Source organism: Podarcis melisellensis (genome assembly GCF_964234715.1).
Source record: "Podarcis melisellensis genome assembly, chromosome: 5".
Lineage (NCBI taxonomy): Eukaryota > Metazoa > Chordata > Lepidosauria > Squamata > Lacertidae > Podarcis > Podarcis melisellensis.
Window position 1 is genome coordinate 80,284,327 of NC_138537.1, and position 24,935 is coordinate 80,309,261.

General features: G+C 44.4%; 1 protein-coding gene across 18 annotated transcripts in view; it reads left to right on the plus strand.

Moving 5' to 3' along the window:
- The window catches only part of LOC309371135 (uncharacterized protein), a 56,127-nt gene that overhangs the window by 30,142 nt on the left and 1,050 nt on the right, over positions 1-24,935 (plus strand). For 3 of the 18 annotated variants that reach the window (XM_081913785.1, XM_081913783.1, XM_081913782.1), the window contains 2 exons: positions 5,412-5,575; positions 13,264-14,340. The exons of 1 other annotated variant lie outside the window; for it this stretch is intronic. In XM_081913785.1, the coding sequence (XP_081769911.1) occupies positions 5,412-5,575; positions 13,264-13,842 (743 nt within the window). In that variant the 3' untranslated portion in view covers positions 13,843-14,340. 14 more of the 18 variants (XR_014168808.1, XR_014168819.1, XR_014168809.1 and 11 more) reach the window with 12 other exon arrangements.

Genomic DNA, 24,935 nt, shown 5'->3' on the forward strand with positions numbered 1-24,935 from the left:
TTTGGAAGGGAGATTTATTTTGGAAGGGAGATTTAGGATGCTATGCTAGCCTAACTTACTTGGGACTTAGGACCTACTTCTGAGTAGGCATGGTTAAGGTTGCTCTGTAAACAGCATTCCCAATATTGTGTATTTTGGTGTGCTGGTGAAAAGTTGCAAACTGTACCACATGGGTTACTGTTGTGTGATTTTAATAGAGTTAAAAGTATAAGACTTATTTGTCCGCTATATGACATTCTGTCTGTCTGTCTGTCTGTCTGTCTGCTTGATTTATATTTCAATAATTCAGAAAAGGGCCGGCAGAGTGATCAAGTGGATGGAAGAATGAGAAAAGGTTGGAGCATTGGGGACTTTTTGGTTTAGAGAAAAATTTAATAAGAGGTGGCAAGACAGAAATTTATAAAATTTTTCATTGCATGGAGAAATTGGATAGAGAAAAATTTCTCTCCCACTAAACTGTATTTTTAAAAGCTACAATCCTAAAGGCATTGAACTTTCCCCCCTTGCAGTTTGCCTTTGCTGTTTTATTACATTTTTAATGTATGCTCATTGTTTTGATATATTGATGTAAACCACTTTGTGCGCTTCCTTTCAAAAGCAGTACATAAGTAAATGAAATGGTAGCGATTGAGAGGGACGTATTTCTGACTAAATGGATCTGTCTTGATTTATAATAATTAAAAATCATGATCAACCACAAATAAAAGAGAACAAAGTGAACTTCCAAGCAGAGGCGGATTTAGGGCAGCCCAGCCCCCCCCCCCCAGCTGAGCCTGGAGGGGCCAGAGGGGAGCAGAAGGATGAAGGAATGACAGGAGCAGCGTGGAAGGCGAAAGGGGGCAGCCTTCCTCAGAGGCCGGACATGCTAATGCGCTTATCTCGCCTCCTGGGTGGCTCCCCCCTGCGGGGTGGGGTGGGGGGGTCATTGTGTTGAGAGGGAGCGGAGAGGGGAGGGGGGAAGCGGGGAGACCAGGGAGAAGGAGGAGGGCGGCCGGTGTGACGCCGCAGGTGAAGCCGTGGCCAAAGGGCGCCAAGGCAGGACAGGCGGGGGCGCATGCGCGGTTTGGGCGGTTTGAGCGGGAAACGGCGCGCGGCGCCAACCTTGAATCTCTGAGGCGAAGCGAGAGGGAGTGGGGGATGGGCGGCCGTTGGGACCAGAAAGAGGAGCGGGAAGGACACCCCTCCCCCCCCCCTTGCCCCAGGAAAACGTTCGTTATAGCGCTGATGCTGCGGGAAAGTAATAAGGGAAGACAATGTCGAGAGGGAAGCCCTTCAGAGTTACCTCGTAGCCGGTCCCCAGGCGCCACACAGGGCGCGGCAGCGCCATCTTCCCTCAGGCATATATATAAATTTGGCGGAGTATCTGCGTGTTGGCCTGAACACACAAAAACACCACAATCTCTGCACACACACACACACACACACACACACACACAAAGTGTGTACTGCCTATCTAGGCTCCGAAGGGCGGCGTATAAATTCCGTAAATAAAAATCATGAGAACATAGCAACCCGGAACATTGAATTGGGTTTATTTGTAGGAGGACGAAGAAAGGAAAACCAGCAAACAAAGTTGCGGTATCAAATACATAGCTGCGGTTTCCTACTACGCAGTTCATTTATACATTATGTCCCTTTCTCCTCCAAGCTTCAAAGATCACAATGTTTCACCGCGTAAATTGTAACTTGGCAACTTTCCAAGCACAATGTACCACAAAGTAACTTCCTAATATGAACAGCAGCAATGTGATGTGAGAGTAGCCCTGTGCTGGTGGTTGTTTTAATGAACAGTTAAACTTCACACACGGACCAGGAGGTCAAGTTTCTGCTTGGAAATACGTGTTGAATTAACAGCGCAAACCGTGTTTTGACACCTCAAAGGCTACCACATTTCTTGTGGCATATGATTTCGTGAACGACGGTCTACTCTATCCGAAAAAGTTTCCCAGTTCCTGAGGAAGAGGGCAGTGAGCAGGGGAGATGTGTGTCTCAGACGTTTTTGGGGAGCCAGTGGAAGTCCTCAATCGCACCATTGCACCCCCAGTCGCCGTTTTGGTAACCCTTTTGGGAAGACCATCTATTTGTCCCATTTTGAGATATGAAACTAATACTGAGGATGACGTGACTTGGATATCAGCTTGATTGTGAGCTTTTTATTTATTGTGGGAGCCTCACAGGACTGTAAAGTGAGACAGAAGTACTATTCTCAAGAATGGAATATTAATCTCCCTAGCCAAGGCCAATTTGTCTGGAAATATTTACTATCAAGTATAAATGGTCTGGAATCCATTTCACATACCTCCATAAACAGACATAGTTGGATTCCAAGGTTGATGAATCAAAAATAAAAGTCTACTTCACAGCTAATACACGCCGCAATCCCTAGATTTTAATGTTACAGGCGCTTCAGGTTATAGACTCCACTAATGCGAATAAAGTTTTATCTATCAGTCTTGTGAACTGTCCTGAGATATTGTGATGAAGGGTGGGATCTAAATCAAGCAAGAAAGCAAACAGAAAGTCATATAGCAGACAAATAAGTCTTATACTTTTAACTCTATAAAAATCACACAACAGTAACCCATGTAGTACAGTTTGCAACTTTTCACTACCACACCAAAATACACAATATTGGGAAAGCTATTAACAGAGCAACCTTAACCATGCCTACTCAGAAGTAGGTCCAAAGTCCCAAGTAAGTTAGGCTAGCACAGCATCCTAAATCTTCCTACCAACATAAGAGAATTTTGAAGCAAATTAGTTTGGACAGATTTCTATATTCTGGAACGAATAAGAACCCCCTTAAATTCTAGGTAGATGTTCCACCGCTATGATGAAGAATATATTGAGATAAATTGCAACGTATTGTATCCCAAAGGATACAAATAAATGTTTTCCAGGAAATTCTGCTACAGTAGTCCCTACTGTAAGTACCTTACAGGAATACATATTTAAATCAATTGCCTTCTGCAGAAATATACCGAGCTTCTAAGCGAGGATGATGGCAGAAATTGGAGACATTTAATCGTGTCTCTCCCACCCCCAATGTGAGCCCTCTTTTGTTCAGGGATAATCTTTCCCGAGACAGTACTGATATGGTTGCTGAGGTTTCCACATCTTTCTATAACACCCCAAACGTTCACGTAAGCTTTTTTTCAGTAGTAAAAAATGTAGTTCTTACTCGAAAAAAAGTTTCCTTGCCGATTCTGAGTCAGCATACCTATGATTAGGGTTTATAGATACACTTAGGGAGGGTCCCTTGTGTTAATTATCTTATGCAAAAATAACAAAGAATGTACCATCAGAGAACCATTCTTGATTAACAAACTGCCAGGGACTGGGAAATAGTGGAAGTGAACAAGAAAGGAAGCACCAACAACGTGTGAAGCAAGTCTAGGAAACGGAAAACTCGCTTTCACTCAGAATGCAACCCCATTAGGAATACAAGTGAACAGCACAAGCAACGCTGACAACAAACCCTACATAAATTGAGCATAATGGAAACATCGCCACCCACCCCCACCCCCACTCATATCCCCACCCTCCACCCCGTTTTTTCTCCCCCTAATGTCTCAACAAATGAAGCGGATTTGTAAAAATGTTACATGTAAAAAATACGAGAGACATTACACATACTTCTGTAAAACAAGAAAATCTTTAATAAAATAAGAGGAAGAAAGAAAGAGAATGCAACCCCCTTGCAGTTACAAGCGATGGTGCCTTGAGACTGTGTAGATTCAGGATTTGGTTGCGACGTCTGTCCGGGGCTGAATACTCTGAGCATCTAACATCAACCGCTTTGGCTTGAAAGACCTACTGATTTCTTGGCAAGAGGAGTTTCCTTTATTTGTAATGGTGTTACTCACATTCTTCCCTTCAAGTTTTTGCACCGCCTAACCTTAACGAAAACCTCTAAGCGGCTTACGAAAGCATGAACATGATCGATAAAAGTCAAAGTGAAAAACATGCCAAATGCAATTACAGTTAAGCTAAAACCACCGATTAAAAGGCATAGCAACTTTTTGCAGGTAAAGGAAAAGGAAACAAAGTTTATAGCAGGCGCCGCAAAGGGTTCAGTGAAGGCGCCTGCTTCATCTCAAAAGGCAGGGGGTTTCAGAGTGAACTTGCTGCATCTAGGCTTCTTGGACAAAGGCTTTCAACATGCCTAAGTCTTGGCGCATCTCTGTCTGTAAAATGAAAGCCTCATAATAATATTTTTAAAAAATAAACCACAGTTCTGTCTGGCTCTCTCGCTCCCCAACCCATCCTCTCAAGTCCCTTCAATTGTGAGCAGTAATTCTCCAAGCCTATGGGGCTATGTTCAAGTTTTGCTAAGGGGTGATGCTAAGGGAAGGGTGCGCTCCAGCCCATCTAGATTGGTCAAGCAGCGCTTGAAAAGTGAACTTGAAACCCGCTCCTCCCCAAAAGCCGCCTCCCCATTGGAGCGCTTCTCTCCAAGGAAAACGCGCCGGCCAATTGGCAGCCAGGAGGGGCTATAAAGGCGCCGAACTCCAGAAACCTGGAGCGGGCCTTGAGGAGCAAGGGCAATTTTGGAAGCGAAAAGCAGCTTTGTTGGAAGAGAGCGAGGCAGCGATTTTGCAAGATGAAAACTACCAACCGAGGTAAGAATACAGGATTGTTAAGTAGATTTTTAGTTCACTTGTCTTTAAAAAATTGCTCGAATGATTGATATACATTCAGGGTTTCATAAACGACGGATTTTATAAATGAAGGGTGTTTCTGGGTCAGGATCGGGGTGTAGGGAAGGCTTTCAAAGCCCCATTTGTGGTAGCCAGGGAGGGATTACACAGGGGCTCAAATGTCTTCGGTTGGAAACAGTTCGCAAGATTGGTTTGCACATATTTACCTGAAAGCATGAAGCATTTACTGCATTTTACTGCATGAAGCATTTACACACACACTTTCTGAATGTTAAATCCCCTTCACATAAACGGGATTAAATTTCCCAATAAACGTGGTTAGGATCAGTTGCGACAAAGGATGGCAGGCGTAGATATAAGAGCGTAAACTTCTTACTGAAAATTCTTTGGTTTGTTTTCATGCTTACAAATCAAAGAATTTTCCGAGCAACCAGAGGCTTATTTAAAGGCCACAAAGTGCGTGGATTTCAATGTCAGGTACAAAAGCCTTTCTGTAAAAAGCGAAGGCTTTGCCCTTCTGCGCTCTGCCGGGTGGGTGGTCAGCGGGGGCGGTTGAAAGAATAGCCACCGAAGCGTTCTATACTGGTGGTTGTTTTACGCAGTGGAACCTCAGGCAGCGCCCGATTCTGGGGATTCTGGCGATGTAGCCCTGAGCTTTTCATTTCGGGAGGAAGATCTGCAAGCGTCACTTCAGTTTAAGTTTAAGAAGCCCAGCGCTTCCTTCAGATTTGCCTCTTTGTCTTTTCCCAGGAGGAAGCTACCCCAAAGTCGGAGGAGATAGGAGAAAAAGGACCGTTTTCACCCCTGCCCAAATCGAGCTTTTAAAGAAGGAGTTTGAAAAGAACAAGTACCCCGGATACGAGACCAGGGAGGCGCTGGCGAGGTGCATCGGAGTGGAGGAAGATCGTGTGCACGTAAGAATCGGGATGGTGGGGGCTCCCAAGACTTCCCTAAACCGCACATACTGGAACAATTTGAAACGCTCCGAATAATCCTTGCGTAGTCGAAGGCCTTAGTTCTCCCGGGTGCCTCTCAGCTTTTTTGGGGGGGGGGTGCATCGTGGATGTAAAGGCTTTTTGTAAAGGGTGGGTGGATTGTGCTCCCTCCTTTTCAAATTTAGGAAGAAATTGTGCCCATACTTGTTCAGAAATCATGGTTCCTGATTAAGGCTTCCTTTTCCTTCCCAGTAAATTTATGCACAGCACACATTCATTTAATGCAAATTCTGAGTTTTCTGAGATTATGACCCCAAACAGGGCACAACAAATGGGTAGGTCTTCTGAGTGAGCTATTTAAAATTACTATTACTATGTTTATGGAATTTGTAAAACAATTGCCTGGCATAAAGTATTGCTTTCCAGCACAAATGCACACAGAGAGGTTAAGTCTTGTATGCAGCCATCCACTTGGCATTAACAAACGCTTGACAATTTCTTACAGATGAAGCTCACATCCACAGGTTATACTTCAATAAAGCAAGTCTTGTGGAACTGTGCAGCTTTTAAAGGTGGCTTTTTCTGATATTGCAGAACAAAATACAGTACTGCCAAATAGCAGTATTTAGTCATTCCAACTTAGAAGCTTTATGATTAACAGTAACTGGAGATTATGAACATGGGATATATGAATGCGGAGCTGAAGATAGTAGAAAAATGCTGCAGAGGACTAAAGAGAAACCCCAGAGGAATAAGCATAATTTATTAAATGTAATTCTCTCTCTTGGATCCAAAAGACATATTCATGGTAACAATGTCTTCTATACTGGCTCTCTCCTTTCTTCTCTTCAGGTCTGGTTTCAAAACAGAAGGGCCAGAACACCAAAGAGCATTGGTTCCAGGATAAGGATCGGGAACCATGCTGCAGCTCCTTATAGCCGGAGTGAAAGAAGCCGTCCAAGAAGCAGCCTGGACAGCAGCCCAAGAAGCAGTCCAGGAAACCTCCAGAATATTCACACGCAACAAAATTACCAACCACAGAACTTTCATTATGCTGAAAGCTATGGAGGAGCAGGGTTGTGGCAGCCACCTCTCGACAACACGCAGCCTGGAGAGTGTGCCCCGCAACAGCAGAGCTCCCTGGAATTGAACCCAATATATTACCAGCAAGCTGCCTTTTGTGGAACTGGGCTTTCTGAGACTTCCCAGGCGAGCAACTGCCCAGTTCCATATTATGGTGCGGAGATGGTGAGGCAGCCTCCACCACCACCTGATAACTTCTTCATGGCATCAAGCACTTATACTCCCTGGTCTGCAACGGGGAATTATTCAGCTACAAATCCTGGACAAATGCAGAATGTTGATGGAAGTGTTTCGGACTCTCAGTTTTTCTCTTTAAGTCAGTTTCCAGATTAGCATCTCAACTCCGCAACTCCTTCCTTGCTATCCTGTACCTATTTTACACGCTCCCTCTGTTAATGCCTTTTAATGTATGACTTCGATGTTTTGAATAAAGTTTGTTCCTTTACTAGTTTGTCTGGAGTCTTCAATTTTCCATTTACTGAAACATTCACTTTCCTGTGTTCAAGCATATAAACATGGGCTTAATTTTCCCGTAGAAAAAAGTCAGTTGCGCGGTACATGTGGTTCTAGAGATAAAAGGACAGGTCTTCTAATGGCTGGATATTCCTGAGACACATTTTAATGCACCAATGGCTTTCTGCCCCTTTCCTTTTCTTTTTAAGTCTCTGTATCTGAGGCTAGAGTAGGTGGCAATAAATGTGGTGGGAAGTTGCTATATTTTCATTGTATGCGAAAGTATATTTGTAGATCCTGGTATAAGTCGATTTAGTAACACTTTTCTGTGTTAATAAGTTTGGTTCCCATTAATGAGTCTTCCATTTTTTAAAAAACAAATGGGGATACAAGGTTTAATTGATTTTCCTACCATGACTGTGTTAAGCTGCTCTCCAAAGCTTTAAAGACATATAAGTTTAACTTATAAATGCCCATGTTGCAGGCTAAGGCACATACATCTATTCAAAACTTTGTGTGGGGATATTTTGAACACTTTATTTCATTTTCTTGCTCTTAATTCCCCCCCCCCAAGGTTTGTGCTCTGCTGCCTTCAATGAAGCTTTATGGGAGGGTTGCCTGTGAACTAGAGGTACCACTGTATATGCCTGAGGGAAGATGGTGGCGCCCTATGGAGACCAGCTACTAGATAACTCTGAAGGGCTTCCCTCTAGACATTGTCTTCAGCGCTATAACGAACGTCTTGCTGGGGCAACGGGGGGGGAGGGGTGTCCTTCCCGCTCCTCTTTCTGGTCCCAACGGCCGCCCATCCCCCACTCCCTCTCGCTTCGACTCAGAGATTCAAGGTTGGCAACGCGCGCCCTTTGCCGCCCAAACCAGCCCGCGCAGGCCTTTGGCCACGCCTTCCCCTGCGGCGTCACACCGGCCGCTCTCGTCCTCCTCCCCCCTGGTCTCCCCTCTCCCCCCTCCCCCCGGTCTCCTCTCCGCTCCCTCTCAACACAATGACGCGCCCACCCCACCCCGCAGGGGGGACCCACCCAGGAGGCGAGATAAGCGCATTAGCATGTCTGGCCTCTGAGGAAGGCTGCCCCCTCTCGCCTTCCGTGCTGCTCCTTTCATTCCTCCAGGCTCAGCGCGGGGGGGGGGGCGCGGCTGGGCTGCCCTAAATCCGCCTCTGCTTGGGAGCTGGATCTTCCTCACTTCCACTTCTCCCCCACTACAAATCTGCCTCTACAGCAGCCTTGGGGCAAAGAGGAGGCGCCACTGGTCTCTTCCCGCCTTTCTTCGCCATTTGATCTTGATCCCCCCCAACAATCTCCATTCTTCCCTGGGGGGAGACAGTTTTGGGACTCTTCTCAGGGGACCAAATGTCTTGGGCCGGCCCTGCTGACCCCCCTCCAGGAGTAAGTCTGGCCAAGGTGGCTGGGACCTCAGCTCAGGCAAATGCCCCCTTTTCATCTTTGCCTCCTTTTCTGAACCTGCCCCTGGGAATTCGGCTGGTGTTTCTTTCCCTCCTCCATAAGGAAAGCCCTGAGGGCCCTCATACTAGCATTCCCTGGGTGGTTGCCAGATGCTGAGGGATAAGCACTCTGCACATGCCTAGGAGTAAACCATCTACCAGCTCCTGTTAGATTCCCTTAGGTGAGAGAAAGGGTTTCTAGAGTGATAGCCCAGTAGGTGCCTCCAGAACTCATTGGAGGAAGACAAATGGTGACCACCACAGCACTGTCGAAAACGAGGAGACAGATATCACTCAATGGCTCTGTGCTAATTTAAGGTAATTTTAATTTGTGTGTTTGGAAGTATGGTTGATTCCCCCCCCCCTCAATTTTATTATTTTTTTTGTTAGTAAACCTACGTTGCAGTTTTTTGTTTTACAATCAAGTGGTGTATACATTTAATGAAATAAACAAATGGCCAAAGGCAACATAAAAACAATTACTGTAATTTAAACAGAAATATAATACTTCTCACCGTACTTAGGTGACCTGAATGCCTGCTTAGTCTGCTGTCCAAATGCTGACTGTTGGCGGGCATTTGTTTGAAAACTGCAGCTAGACTATAAAGCCCTTGAAAGAATGCTGTGTCTGCTATGTCTCTGTTCCAGCACTCTTTTGTTTAATCAGATTTCCACTATACTTTTCTTCAACAAGGCTAAACTTTGTGAAAAACAACCTACTCACAATGGGCTTCAGAAACCAGAAAGTTACTGTCTAAAAACCTGCAGATTAACACACTCACACACATTAATTAATTACAGATCGTTCCAAAGAGCACCCACATTGAAGTATGATTTCTGGTAAAATAGCTTAAGGTGAAAAGAATTTTAGGCAAACTTAATGAATGGAAAAGTTATGGTTATTTAAAGATTGCTCTTTCAAAATATACACTGAGTTTTTGAAGCAAATGTCGACACAGCTCCAGTTTTTCTGATATCTACAGGCTTAACACATTGCCCGCAAAAGGGATTTATTTGAGTAATATAATAATTTTAATATTTGAAATGGAAATGAGATGAAGTGGGTGTCGATCAGGGAGAGAGAGCTTTATTGGCAGTAGAACCCCAGCTATGGAACAGCCTCCTCCGTGAGTCTTTCCTGATGCCTTCTTTAACTTCTCTAAATCATCTAGTGAAGACCTTTTGGTTCACCCACATGGTTTAATTCTTTATTCATCCTTGGGTGTTTTATGCTCTCTGTGATGCCATCCATATAAGTTTTTCGTTCTTTTTTATTTTTGGTTGATCATGATTTTTAATTATTATAAATCAAGACAGATCCATTTAGTCAGAAATAAGTCCCTCTCAATCGCTACCATTTCATTTACTTATGTACTGCTTTTGAAAAGAACCTCAGAAAGTGGTTTACATCAATATATCAAAACAATGAGCATCCATTAAAAATGTAATAAAACAGCAAAGGCAAAGTGCAAGGGGGGAATGTTCAATGATTTTAGGATTGTAGCTTTTAAAAATGTTGTTTAGTGGGAGAGAAATTTTTCTCTATCCACTTTCTCCATGCAATGCAAAATTTTATAAATTTCTGTCATCCCACCTCTTATGCAACTTTTCTCTAAACCAAAAAGTCCCCAATGCTCCAACCTTCCCTCATTCTTCCATTCACTCGATCACTCTGCTGGCCCTTTTCTCAATTATCAGAACTGGTGATCTGTGATAATGCATCACATGCTTGTATGCATAGGGTGGGATGGGGGGGCGCAACTAATCCCTTCCCCACTCCCCCCTCCAGTCCTAATTGCTTTCTAAATTGCTGCTTCCTTTGCATGGCAGTGGTGGGAAGAAGGTGGGAAGAACGCTGGGTGTTTTGCAGTAGATCAGAAAGGATTTTTACCTCCACTCCCCGTGCTTATAAAGACAGTAACCGCAAAATAATCCCCTCCCCCTCTGCCTCTACCACAAATAGTTCTGAATCTCTACTCCCCTCCCCTCGTTTGCTATTTTAAAACCCAACAGCAGATGACTATTACAGATCTCCCAACATCAATCCCACGCAGTGACAGACCTACATTTGGGCGCCCTGAACTTGAGCTGTTCTGGGGGCCCCTTCACAACTAGCAATGAGTTCTAGACTGGTGACTGGGAGCGGCCGCCGAGACCATATAACACCGGTCTTGAAAGACCTACATTGGCTCCCAGTATGTTTCCGAGCACAATTCAAAGTGTTGGTGCTGACCTTTAAAGCCCTAAACGGCCTCGGTCCAGTATACTTGAAGGAGCGTCTCCACCCCCATCATTCTGCCCGGACGCTGAGGTCCAGCGCCGAGGGCCTTCTGGCGGTTCCCTCATTGCGAGAAGCAAAGCTACAGGGAACCAGGCAGAGGGCCTTCTCGGTAGTGGCGCCCACCCTGTGGAACGCCCTTCCAGCAGATGTCAAAGCGATAAACAACTACCTGACATTCAGAAGACATCTTAAGGCAGCCCTGTTCAGGGAAGTTTTTAACGTGTGATATTTTACTGTATTTTTGGTTTTTATGAAGGCCGCCCAGAGTGGCTGGGGAGGCCCAGCCAGATGGGCGGGTATAAATAATAAATTATTATTAATTATTATTCTGCGTAACCACTGTTGTCGTCTTCAATGGGGTTGTTCCCTGACAGATCACCACATTTTTTAAAATCAGATTTTGATTAGAATTTCTGTTCTGGGTTGTCACACGTCTCAAATTCATTGGTGTGAATAAAAATGTTTAAGAATGTGGATTAATTCTGGTCTGCGGCGCCTCTCGAATTTGGCGCCCATAATCTTAATATTAAATAGTTTCATAGGAGAGCTGCGCTTGTGTATCCAATGCACTGTTTTTAAAATAACGAAAGCTTTTTTCTAGCATAAAACGAATGCAAATTTAATCGTCCATTAATAAAATATAATTTGCTTACTCAGCTTAGATTTCCTTCTTTGGTTGCCACCGCTGTTATGTTTACCGTTTTATTCGCATTTGATGCGATTCCTGGCCGTTGCCACTGCTCCATCCAAGGCGATGTACAAATCTATTTAGACGAGAGAGGATGCTATGAGGGGTATTGGAATTAAGTTGTTCCAAGCTTCTGTGTCGATATGAAATATTTTACACTTGCTTCCTTTTAGAACAACAACAAAAACTTTTTAAAAAGGCACAGCTGACTCCCTCCTTTGGCAATCTTCGCGGAGCTCTGGCCCAATGGTTGCCATTGGTTTGATTTGAATTAATTTTATAATGAATGATTTTAGAGTGTTGTGTTGTGTTGTACTGTTGTACTGTTTTATTGTTGTTAGCCGCCCGGAGCTCGGCTTTGGCTGGGGAGGGTGGGATATAAATAAAATTTATTATTTTATTATTATCCGTTTAAGATAGGAAGTGTGTGCTACCTGGTAAGGGGGGGGGGGCGTGTTCTTCGGTTGGACCTGAACGTTAAAACGTTTCAAATAAACGGCGAATTAATTTCCCAAGAAATGTGGTTAGGATCGGCTGCGGAAAACGATGGCAGGCATAGAAATAAGAGCGTAAACTTCTTACTGAAAATTCTTTGGTTTGTTTCCATGCAAGCCTTGCTCCGAGCAACGGGAGGTTTATTTAAAGGCCACAAAGTGCGTGGATTTCAATGTCAGGTACCAAAGCCTTCCTGTAAAAAGCGAAGGCTTTGCCCTTCTGCGCTCTGCCGGGTGGGTGGTCAGCGGCCGCCCATCCTTCAGATTTGCCTCTTTGTCTTTTCCCAGGAGGAAGCTACCCCAAAACCAGAGGAGATAGGAGAAAAAGGGCCGTTTTCACCCCTGCCCAAATCGAGCTTTTAAAGAAGGAGTTTGAAGAGAACCCGTACCCCGGATATGAGACTAGGGAGGTGCTGGCGAGGTGCATCGGAATCGAAGAAGATCGTGTGCACGTAAGAATCGGGATGGTGGGGGCTCCCGAGACTTCCCTAAACCGCACATACTGGAGCAATTTGAAATGCTCAGAATAATTCTTTCGTTGTCATTCGAATGCTCATCCAGGTGCCTCCGAGCTTAACGTGAAAGGTGCCTTATTCAAGAGCCAACTTCCTCTTTCCTGGGTTTTTGTCGGGTTTTATTTGGGGGGGGGGCTGTTGTACCGTGGATGTAAAGGCTTTTTGTAAGGGGCGGGTGCGTTGTGTCCCCTCCTTTTCAACTGTAGGAAGAAATTGTGCCCATACTTGTTCAGAAATCCTGGTTCCTGATTAAGGCTTCCTTTTCCTTCCCACTTAAATTATTGGAGGCACATACTTTCAAATATCAAAGGTTCTGGGTTTGAACAGTAAAAACCCTTAACAGACCTGGTTTCATCTCTAATTTGAGGCTAAAACCATCTGTTTTTCTAGGCTGCCTTTATAGCCTGATCCACCTGACTGAACTCCCAAGGGAGTGTGCATAGGATATTCCTATTAGGATGGCAGCATTCAGCACCTTGCATTGAGAGACCAAATGTGCAGCATTCAGCTGGAACCACAGTTAAGCAACATTGCTTTCCTAGCCAATGTCTCGCAAGTCCCTAGTTCTCCCACACTGAAAAAATTACACCACACAAGGCACAAATATTTGGCTGTCCTCTGAACTAGAAAGTGAAATTATGACCTATCCATTTGGAAATAATGGGCATTTTGTTCTCTCCTTTCTTTTGTTCAGATCTGGTTTCAGAACAGAAGAGCGAGAACAAAGGTGACTGGGTCCAAAACAATGATCAGGAACCGAGCTACAGCTCCTTATAGCCGCTGTGACAGAAGAAGAAGTTCAAGCACTCCAAGAAGCAGCAGAAAAAGTCCGACGCAGCTATATTACCAGACACGCAGCTTCCATTATCCCGAAAGCTATGAAGGAGCAGGGTTCTGGCAGCAACCTCTCAGCAACACACAACCAGCAGAGCCCGTCTATGCAGCACAGCAGCAGAACTCCCAGAAATTGAACCCGGTTCATTACCAGCCAGCTGCTGTTGGTGGAACTAGACTTTGTGAGACTTCCCAAGCAAGCAACTGCCCAGTTCCATATTATGATGCAGAGATGATGAGGCAGCCTCCACCATCAGCTGGTAACTTCTGCACTCCATCAAGCAGTAAAACTCCCTGGTCTGCGATGGGGAACAGTCATGTAATGGGGAACACTTATGCAACGGCAAATTATCCAGCTGCAAATCCCGTGCAAATGTTGCCTGAAGATTACCAAAATGGGCAGCAAAGCACTATCTTCCCTTCTCCCAACGCCTTCTAGGGTTACTCATCCATAAAGATACATTTTAAAGTTTTTCAGTAAAGTTTGTTATTTTAATGCCTTTGTCTGGGAACATCATCTGGCTTTCCTTTTACTGAAGCATTCTCTTCCCTTTGGCCAAGCAAGCTAAAAGCACTTGCATATTGAAATCAAAAATAAAAGCTGAACAATTGGCCACTTGTTCAAATAAGGACCAAAGTCAAAATCTGGGGTCAGAACAATTGGGGAAATGTTTCAAAAGGTTCCAATTTGGCTTTTGTTTTTGTCGGGTTGATGTGGGTTAAATGTTTAGTTGGGGTTGGCGGTTACTTTAATTTGGGTATAAGTATAAACTGTTCATTATTGCTATTATTATTATTATTATATTTTTTATTACTATTGGTTTCTTGGTTTGCTATTTATTTGTTTTGTTTTTTAATGTTTGATGCATTGTGTTGTAAGCACAATGTATTTTTGTACTTTTTGCAGAAAACAATAAAGCATATATGAATATAGATATATACGTGTGTTTTTGTGCATGTTATTCTATGGGGATGGATTTTTCTGAGCCCTGCCTGCCTGCCATGCTACATAATGCACTCCCTTTTTGAAATGTTGCCTGAATACAGAAAGGGGTTGGTTCTGCCGGATCCCCTCTCTGCTTTTACGTGCAACTTCCACGAAGGAAGAGTTCACCCAAACCAAAATCCACAGTATCTTGATGATGTGACTCAGACATTGGGTTAAATCCTGGAATTCACAGTGTTAAATGAGGATGCTATTGGAGAGTATTGGGAATGCCTTACAAGATTCCAATCTGTTTATAATGCTACACATTATCACTTCATCATTCAGTATTTCCTCTTGTCCCTCATCTTAAACCAAGCTAATCCTTGCTGAGCTTCTGACAACCAGACAAGGGACCAGTTGTGCTTATGCGGTTCAGGGTTTGCTTTCCCTCTGCTTTCCACCCAAATGGTGCTGAAACCGGGATTCAGTTCCACGAGCTTATTTCTCTATTTATATCCCACCCAGGGGCGCCCACTTGAATAGAAGATGGGGGGGGAGTCAGGTAAGCCCTGCCCTGGTCGATTTGGGGGTGGGCAAGGGACCTGGGCCCAAGAGTTTTCTCCTAGGACCCCACCTTTCCCCCTGGGACATTGAGGCGGCCCACCTCCTTCTTCCCTCTCAGCCCCCGACACCCCCGCGAGGGAGACCAGCCTGAGAGGCGCAAAGGCACCCGAGTGAGCTTCGGAGATGGTAGTAGGGTGTGTGTGTGTGTGTGTGTGTGTGTGTGTGTGTGTGTGTGTAGGGATTTTGGTGTGTGGTTGTGTGTGTGTGCGCGCGCGCAGGAATTTGAACCCTGCCTGGCTTCAGGCCAACACGCTGATACGCCGCCAAATATATATATATGCCTGGGGGAAGATGGCGCCACCGCGCCCTGTGGTGGCGCCTGGGGACCGGCTGCGAGACAACTCTTAAGGGCGTCCCTTTCGACATTGTCTTCCTTTATTACTTTCCCGAAGGACCAGCGCTATGACGAACGTTTTCCTGGGGCAAGGGGGGGGGAGGGGTGTCCTTCCCGCTCCTCTTTCTGGTCCCAACGGCCGCCCATCCCCCACTCCCTCTCGCTTCGCCGCGTAGAATCCAGGTTGGCGCCGCGCGCCGTTTCCCGCTCAAACCGCCCCCGCGCATGCGCCCCCGCCTGTCCTGCCTTGGCGCCCTTTAGCCACGGCTGCCTCTGCGGCGTCACACCGGCCGCCCTCCTCCTCCTCCTCCTCCCTGGTCTCCCCACTTCTCTCCCCCTCCCCTCTCTCCTCTCCGCTCCCTCTTAACACAATGACCCCCCCCCACCCCACCCCGCAGGGGGAGCCACCCAGGAGGCGAGATAAGCGCATTAGCATGTCTGGCCTCTGAGGAAGGCTGCCCCCTCTCGCCTTCCATGCTGCTCCTGTCATTCCTCCATCCTTCTGCTCCCCTCTGGCCCCTCCAGGCTCAGCGCGGGGGACCGGCTAGGCTGCCCTAAATCCGCCTCTGCTTGGAAGTTTTATTTTTGGTTGATCATGATTTTTAATAATTATAAATGAAGACAGATCCATTTATTCAGAAATAAGTCCCTCTCAATCCCGCCTCTGCTTGGGAGCTGGACCTTCCTCATTGTCCAGAAAGTGGGAGAAGCAACAAGAGGAACAGCCATTTTAGATCTGGTCCTAACCAATGTTGATGACCTGGTTAGTGGGGTAGAAGTGGAAGGATCATTAGGCGCGAGTGATCATGCTCTTCTGAAGTTTACTATACAGCGGAAAGGAGTAGCCAAGCATACTAGGACTCAATTTCTTGACTTTAAGAAAGCCGACTTCATAAAACTTAGGGACGTGCTGGGTGAGATCCCATGGACAGTAATACTAAAAGGAAAGGGAGTTCATGATGGCTGGGAGTTTGTTAAGAGGGAGATAGTAAAAGCACAACTTCAGGCAATACCAATGAGACAAAAACATGGAAGGTGCCTAAAGAAGCCAGGGTGGCTATCTAAAGAACTTTTAACTGAGTTAAGATTAAAAAAGGATGTGTACAAAAAATGGAAAAGGGGGGAAACCACCAAAGAGGAATTCAAACAAATAGCCAGCACCTGTAGACACAAAGTCAGAAATGCTAAAGCACAGAATGAACTCAGGCTTGTTAGAGAGGTTAAAAGCAACAAAAAAGGCTTTTATGGGTATGTTCATAGCAAAAGGAAGAACAAAGAAACAGTGGGGTCACTCAGAGGAGAAGATGGTGAAATGCAAACAGGGGACACAGAAAGGGCTGAACTCCTCAATGCCTTCTTTGCCTCAGTCTTCTCCGATAAAGAAAACAATGCCCGACCTGAAGAATTTGGAGCAAATGATTCAGCAGAGGAAACACAGCCCAGAATAACTAAGGAGATAGTACAAGAATACTTGGCTAGTCTAGATGTATTCAAGTCTCTAGGGCCAGATGAACTGCATCCAAGAGTATTAAAAGAACTGGCAGATGTGATTTCAGAACCATTGGCAGTCATCTTTGAGAATTCCTGGAGAACAGGCGAAGTCCCGGCAGACTGGAGGAGGGCAAATGTTGTCCCTATTTTCAAAAAGGGGAAAAGAGAGGACCCAAATAATTACCGCCCAGTCAGTCTGACATCAATACCAGGGACGATTCTGGAGCAGATCATTAAGCAAACAGTCTGTGAGCACCTAGAAAGGAATGCTGTGATCACCAATTGTCAGCATGGATTTCTGAAAAATAAGTCATGTCAGACTAACCTGATCTCGTTTTTTGACAGAATTACAAGCCTGGTAGATGAAGGAAACGCAGTGGATGTAGCCTACCTTGATTTCAGCAAGGCATTTGACAAGGTGCCCCATGATATTCTTGTAAAGAAGCTGGTAAAATGCGGTCTTGACTATGCTACCACTCAGTGGATTTGTAACTGGCTGACTGACCGAACCCAAAGGGTGCTCATCAATGGTTCCTCTTCATCCTGGAGAAGAGTGACTAGTGGGGTGCCACAGGGTTCTGTCTTGGGCCCGGTCTTATTCAACATCTTTATCAACGACTTGGATGATGGTCTCAAGGGCATGCTGATCAAATTTGCAGATGACACCAAACTGGGAGGGGTGGCGAACACCCCAGAGGACAGGATCACAAAACGACCTTGACAGATTAGAGAACTGGGCCAAAACAAACAAGATGACTTTTAACAGGGAGAAATGTAAAGTATTGCACTTGGGCAAAAAAAAAATGAGAGGCACAAATACAAGATGGGTGACACCTTGCTTGAGAGCAGTACATGTGAAAAGGATCTAGGAGTCTTGGTTGACCACAAACGTGACATGAGCCAACAGTGTGACGCGGCAGCTAAAAAAGCCAATGCAATTCTGGGCTGCATCAATAGGAGTATAGCATCTAGATCAAGGGAAGTAATAGTGCCACTGTATTCTGCTCTGGTCAGACCTCACCTGGAGTACTGTGTCCAGTTCTGGGCACCACAGTTCAAGAAGGACACTGACAAACTGGAACATGTCCAGAGGAGGGCAACCAAAATGGTCAAAGGCCTGGAAACGATGCCTTATGAGGAACGGCTAAGGGAGCTGGGCATGTTTAGCCTGGAGAAGAGGAGGTTAAGGGGTGATATGATAGCCATGTTCAAATATATCAAAGGATGTCACATAGAGGAGGGAGAAAGGTTGTTTTCTGCTGCTCCAGAGAAGCGGACACGGAGCAATGGATCCAAACTACAAGAAAGAAGATTCCACCTAAACATTAGGAAGAACTTCCTGACAGTAAGAGCTGTTCGACAGTGGAATTTGCTGCCAAGGAGTGTGGTGGAGTCTCCTTCTTTGGAAGTCTTTAAGCAAAGGCTTGACAACCATATGTCAGGAGTGCTCTGATGGTGTTTCCTGCTCGGCAGGGGGTTGGACTCGATGGCCCTTGTGGTCTCTTCCAACTCTATGATTCTATGATTCTATGTCTAACAACCTGCAGATTAACACACTCAAACACCTCGTTCCAAAGAGCACCCACATTGAAGTATGATTTCTGGTAAAATAACTTATGGTGAAAAGAATTTTTAGGCAAACTTAATGAATGGAAACGTTATGGTTATTTAAAGATTGCTCTTTCAAAATATACATTGAGCTTTTGAAGCAAATGTGTACACAGCTCCACTTTTTCTGATATCTGCAGGCATAACACATTGCCCGCAGTCAAACTGGATTTATTTGAGTAATATAGTAATTTTAATATTTGAAACGGAAATGAGATGAAGTGGGTGTCGATGAGGAAGAGGGAGCTTTATTGGCAGTAGAACCCCAGCTATGGAACAGTCTCCTCAGTGAGTCTTTCCTGATGCCTTTTCCTGATGATCTTCTCTAAATCATCTAGTGAAGACCTTTTGGTTCACCCACATGGTTTAATTCTTTATTGAAGCTTGGGTGTTTTATGCTCTCTGTGATGCCATCCATATAAGTTTTTCGTTCTCTTTTATTTTTGGTTGCTCATGATTTTTAATTGTTATAAATCAAGACAGATCCATTTAGTCAGAAATACGTCCCTCTCAATCGCTACCATTTCATTTACTTATGCACTGCTTTTGAAATGAACCTCACAAAGTGGTTTACATCAATATATCAAAACAATAAGCATCCATTAAAAATGTAATAAAACAGCAAAGGCAAAGTGCAAGGGGGGGGAGGTTCAATGCTTTTAGGATTGTAGCTTTTAAAAGTGTAGTTTAGTGGGAGGTTAGATCTTATTATTTATTTGTTAAATGTGAACCTCATTTTTGTTCCAAATTGTTGCTCTCTAGACCAGTTTCTATTCATCCAGCCAAAATGATTCTGTCACCCTGACCAGTTAATACTTAAAGTCTTCTGTATTGCTTCATCAATGTGATTACACTATTGACAGAGAACTTTGATCACCATGTTAACATCTATGATGTCATGAATAGCTCTATCTGAATAGAAATTTACATGGATTTGCTAAACATTCAGATGTCTATCTAAATAGTGTGTGAAGCAATCCTAAGATTCTATGCTCTGCTTGGCTGTCCTACAGTTGCATTCAGGATAAGAATAAGACTACAGTGAGGGCAGGCAGATTTCTGAAGCACCAGGTGTGTATCCTTTCTCCTCAAACTACTTCCCAGCTCAAACACTGCACAGAATTTCCCCCACCGATTGATCTACAATCTATCTCTCCCCTCCAGACTAGTTTTGAGTCCCAAGTAGACTATTCCTTTCCAGCTCCTACTTCTCCTGGCTCAACCTCTGCCTCCCAGTCTATTCCTCCTACAGGACACCACACTCTGTCCTTCACAATACGCTCAGAGTGGAAGTTGTTTTTTCCAGAGCCAACTCTTTCTCCCATTCACTCTTTATACCTCAGCCTGTCTCCTAACCTGTCTCCCTACCTATCTCCCACCCTCTCCAACCACAATTCCAACCCACTTCAATCAACCCTCTCAAACTAACTGTCTCTCCAAAACCTCTCCTTTTAAACTCTCCCTCCTGGAACCATGGCCAATCAGAGGCTGCCATTCATTAACAATTTGCAGGCAGGAAAAAAAAAAAGAAACACTTGTTGATCCAACCTGCCCAGCAAAACCAACTTTTTCGTCACAGGGATTTATGTACTACTGCTTGACCAAAGGGAGCAGGCCCCTGGATACACATGTCAGCTTTAGCAGCCTGCATGGACAGAGATCAAGAGAACAAGAAGCTGCTAGCAACATTGCAAGGTACTGTTCACATCGGCAGACCACAGAAACAGACATTTATCCCACAAAATGTGGGAAGGTGCTGTGCTTCCCAGAATAGTTTCCTTTTACTTCTCTTGTGGCTCAGCTGTATTTACAATTTTTCAATTAGCAGAAATGTCACCAGTGAACTGTTTCCCATCACTGCGTCTTCATGGCAGCAAGACATGGAACTAAAGGCATGAAGCTGTACCAGAAAAATTAGCAAGCAATATTAGATAGATATAATATACCACAGTGGTTTGCATTTGCATATATATATATATAATCAGAAATTAAAAGCAAAATAACTAAACACAAACACCAGCAGACCATTGTGGGCGATGTGCTTTAAATTGCCTGCAAAGGCTTGGTGGGACAGAAAAGCTTTCTGCCCATTCATGAGTTCCATATAGATACAAGCATAAGTAAAGAGATGGAAGCTGGAAATGAGCTGATGCAAGAGCCAACAGATCCGCTACAGATTGCTGGCCACTGGGAAAACCTTATTGCAGTGATGGGAAACACTGTAACTTAGTGGCAGAACATGTTGTCTGCATGCAGAAGGTCCCAGCTCCAGCTCCTGGTGTCTCCCAGGTAGTAGGGCTTGATCAGACTCCCACCTGAAACCCCAGAGAGCTGCTCCACAGTGTAGAAGCAGAACCATCAAATAGTGAAGTTGGCAGGGACCCTGAGGGTCATCTAGTCCAACCCTCTCCAATGCAGGAAAATGTATTAGATGGACTACAGCTCTGATAATATTTAATTATTGATCATACTGGCCGGGGGTATCTTAATCTTCCCTCCACAAAAATGAGGTTGAAATCAATCCTAGGTGCACTTTTCATTGCAGGATTTAAATGGCAGACCAACAATTTAGGACAGTGTCACTTGCAATAATATCCAACAATGCCTCCACAATTCAACTACCTATCATTTGCGGTTTTTCCTCTGCAAAGGTATGTGAAGCTTGGTTGTAAGAATGAAATACTATCTTTTCTTGTAAATCAACACTGTTGCAATATATATGGAGCCATATCAATGGGAAGCTTGCTTTATATCAGTTATTCAAACTGGCCTCCCCCAGCCCCGATAATTTATATCAGTTGATCCTGAAAGGGGCTGAGGCTATAAATGACCCAGAGGGTTTGTAAAGTTAGCTTGTTGCAGCAAAGCCAGCAAATATGTGGGAGGAACTGTAAACAGCAGAGGCCAGGAAGATAGGTTCAGATGGTGATAATTAGATTATTAACAGTCCATTATTAAGAAGGTTTGGGGGCATTTCCTTTTCCTTTGACCTCACTTACAATCCCCTGCAACTCAGGATAATACTTTATACATCTGCTATTAGGCTATACGTATGCCTAATTTTGATAATTTCTGAAATGACTGTTCTTTTTGGAGCTGATCTAGATGCGAAACACTGGGAAATACTGCCCCCTAGTGCTTATTTGTGAATTTAAGATGCTGTTTATCTGCTTTCTCTAGTCTGCTTGAGCTATCTGGATTTGTTTCTACAGACGTTATTCAGTGCCCAACAGATTATCCTTATTCCCTGCAGGATTTTGTTGTGTTTGCCTAGATGATGGGTTACCAGTAAAGGCTCTCATTCCCAGTCCCAAAGATATGTGTGCTGCTCATGGGTGTAAGCAAGGGGGGGGCAACTACCCCCCATCAAGCAAAACAATAGAAATACTTAAGTAACTAACCAATCATGTCGGTTCTGCACCTCCTAACAAATATGTCTCCAGTGTTGTTTAAAATCCATATGAAGCTATTGGTACTTGAGAATTGTGTGAAAGGCAATGCATTAATTGATAAAATAATAGTGTACGTTCAATAGCCGGCTTTTTCTGTGGCTCACTTTAAATCATGGCAACCTATAGCTGATTATCCTTAACACCATGTTATATAAGTAAATAATTGTTTTTATAATGTACAGTTTGATTAGATTATATCTGTGGAGGAAATAGAATCATAGAATTGCAGAGTTGGAAGGGACCCTGAAGGTCATCTAGGCCAATCTCCTGCAATTCAAGAATCTCAACTAAAACATCCAATTCCTGCAATAAATGTAATCTCTTTAGGAAAAAAACCCTTTCCCTTCAGAGCTCCTACAGAGGGATACACTTGTGATAGCCAAATTTTGATTGAGACCATTGCTGTGGTGTTATTTAAAGGCAGTTTCCCACCCCATATATTTATTTGCTGCATGTACCATCTTAACTGTTCTTATCAATCCAAACTTAGTGCATAGCTGTGCAGCAAAAATTATGGTGAATTAGAGTAATTAATTATTGCTGTGCCATCATAAATGAGGGAGGCCTTGCCAATTTTGTGGATAAGGCAGCGGTCATTTTGAATGCCCACTTCTCTTCTCACCTGCACCCCTAGTCGCACTTGTGGATGTGGCAACATGTGGATTCCAAATCATGTGTGGGGAACATATTCAGGAATGTGGAAGTCGTAACCAAGGACATAATTTATTTATCGGAAACTCAACATACAATTCCATTGTTTCCTCTTTCTGTCAGCTTTTTGACATCTAATAGACTTGATTTGAACAGAAAGAAGAAGAGTTTGGATTTGATATCCTGCTTTATCACTACCCAAAGGAGTCTCAAAGCGGCTAACATTCTCCTTTCCCTTCCTCCCCCACAACAAACACTCTGTGAGGTGAGTGGGGCTGAGAGACTTCAGAGAAATGTGACTAGCCCAAGGTCACCCAGCAGCTGCATGTGGAGGAGCGGAGACGCGAACCCGGTTCTCCAGATTACCAGTCTACCGCTCTTAACCTCTACACCACACTGGCTCGGGATGTTTTAAAATTATTTCTTCCTATCCTAAAATTCATAGGAAACTCTGTGTATCCGTTTCCGTACCCCACCACCACCCTTAATCTTGCCTCTGGGTCAATGCCAAGCAGATGGGGATCCAAACAAGTCCAGAATAATGCTAAAAGTGGGAGGGGAGGAAGGGAAGTGGGAAGGATTACCCACATTTGGCAGCAGCTCCTCACACATCATGGAATGCAAGTCCAGAAGATTCTCTGACTTTCCTGAATAGCCTGTGGGCTGATTTGCCACTGAAGGGCGGAGACTGAAATGCCCCAACAGAGACATGGTGTCTGTGACAGAAAAGTTGGTTCCACAAATATTTCTTTTTACTTTTATCTCCTGCCAGCAAATGGCTAAAGAACAGCAGCCTCTGATTGGCTGAGGTTCCAGGTGGGAGAGAGTTAGTAAGGTTGGTTTAGAGTTGTGGTCGTGGAGGGGGATGGAATTGAGGTTGGAAAGGTTGGGAGTTAGGTTAGGAGATAGGTTGAAATATACAGAGTGCTGAGGAAGGAGAGTAGTTGGTTCAGGAGAAAACATCCACTCCGAGTGTACAGAGAAAGACTGAGTGTCATGTCTTGCAGGAGTAAGAGGACTGGATCTTGCTGGGAGGCTGAGGGAGAGACAGGAGAAGTAGCTGAAAAAGGATCAGTCTACTTAGGTCTCTAGCTAGTCTGGAGGGAAGAGACTCTTCTGAGGAAGAGACTCCCCAAACCCAGTTAAGGAAGAGGAGTTGTGAGCCCTTAAGACTATTACTGAAAGTTACCTCAGGAGTTGGATTTGTTAAAGGGGTGGGTACCGGAAGGAAAGGGAGGCGGGTGGCGCTGTGGGTTAAACCACAAAGCCTAGGACTTGCTGTCAAAGTGCAAGTAGATAAATAGGTACCACTCCAGCGGGAAGGTAAACGGCGTTTCCATGCGCTGCTCTGGTTCACCAGAAGCGGCTTAGTCATGCTGGCCACATGACCCGGAAGCTGTACACTGGCTTCCTCGGCCAATAAAGCGAGATGAGCGCTGCAACCCCAGAGTCGGCCACGACTGGACCTAATGGTCAGGGGTCCCTTTACCTTTACCTTTTTACCGGAAGGAAAGTGCCGCCTCAGAAAGGAACCAAACTAAAATGCTGAAACCTCTGTGAAACAAATTCAGAAAACTAGATTATTAATTCTGAAGTAACCTAAGTTTCTCCACTTTTATTTTAAAACAAGGTATTATAATATATCTTTATTGTTGTTTTTAAAACATCTGCTTGAGACTCCAGCTTATTGGTTATCCCCCACACTAAGGTCCCCCACAGGATACTCTGGGATAGTTAGCATTTGTTTTAAGGGTTGTTCAGTGAGGTGGGGGCAATATATGTAAGAGAGAGCAGGCAAGTCGGCCCGAGTGGTAACTGAATGATAACATCTCCTGCCTTGTGGACAAAGTGAGAGGGGACACTCCTACAGGTGAGTCCCTTCAGGTCACTCATCATCATGTAGAAGGCTTTGGGGAGAAATTGGCAGCCCAGGAGATGTGTTCCATGTTCTCCCTCCAGAAAGGATACACATTCCCCCAGTTCTCATCCCATCCCTTCCTTCCCTGGGCTGAATAGTACACAGGAAGCTCAGCAGGACTTAGATCTGGCTGTTTTATTAGTAAAGAGGCATGCACGTTGACAGCAGAATGCAGATAATGAATTTAAATTTTTTTAAAGGAAGGAAGGATGCATAATATTATAATGTATTATTTATACCTCAACCCTGGCTGAGTTTCCCCAGCCACTCTGGGCGGCTCGTGTTAAATCAAGTGTTAAAAACAGTACAGCATTAAATATTAAAAACTTCCCTGAACAGGGCCGCCTTCAGATGTCTTTTAAAGATAGGATAGCTGCTTAATAATAATAATAATTTACCAGCAAGGAAAGAACAGCCTAGCTCAACCTGGATTTAAACAGCTCATTCTCTCATTCAGGGATGCTTTTCATCCTTCATTTTTACTCCGACTAGAGAACTAGTCTTTTGCAGGACTGTGTCTTCAATT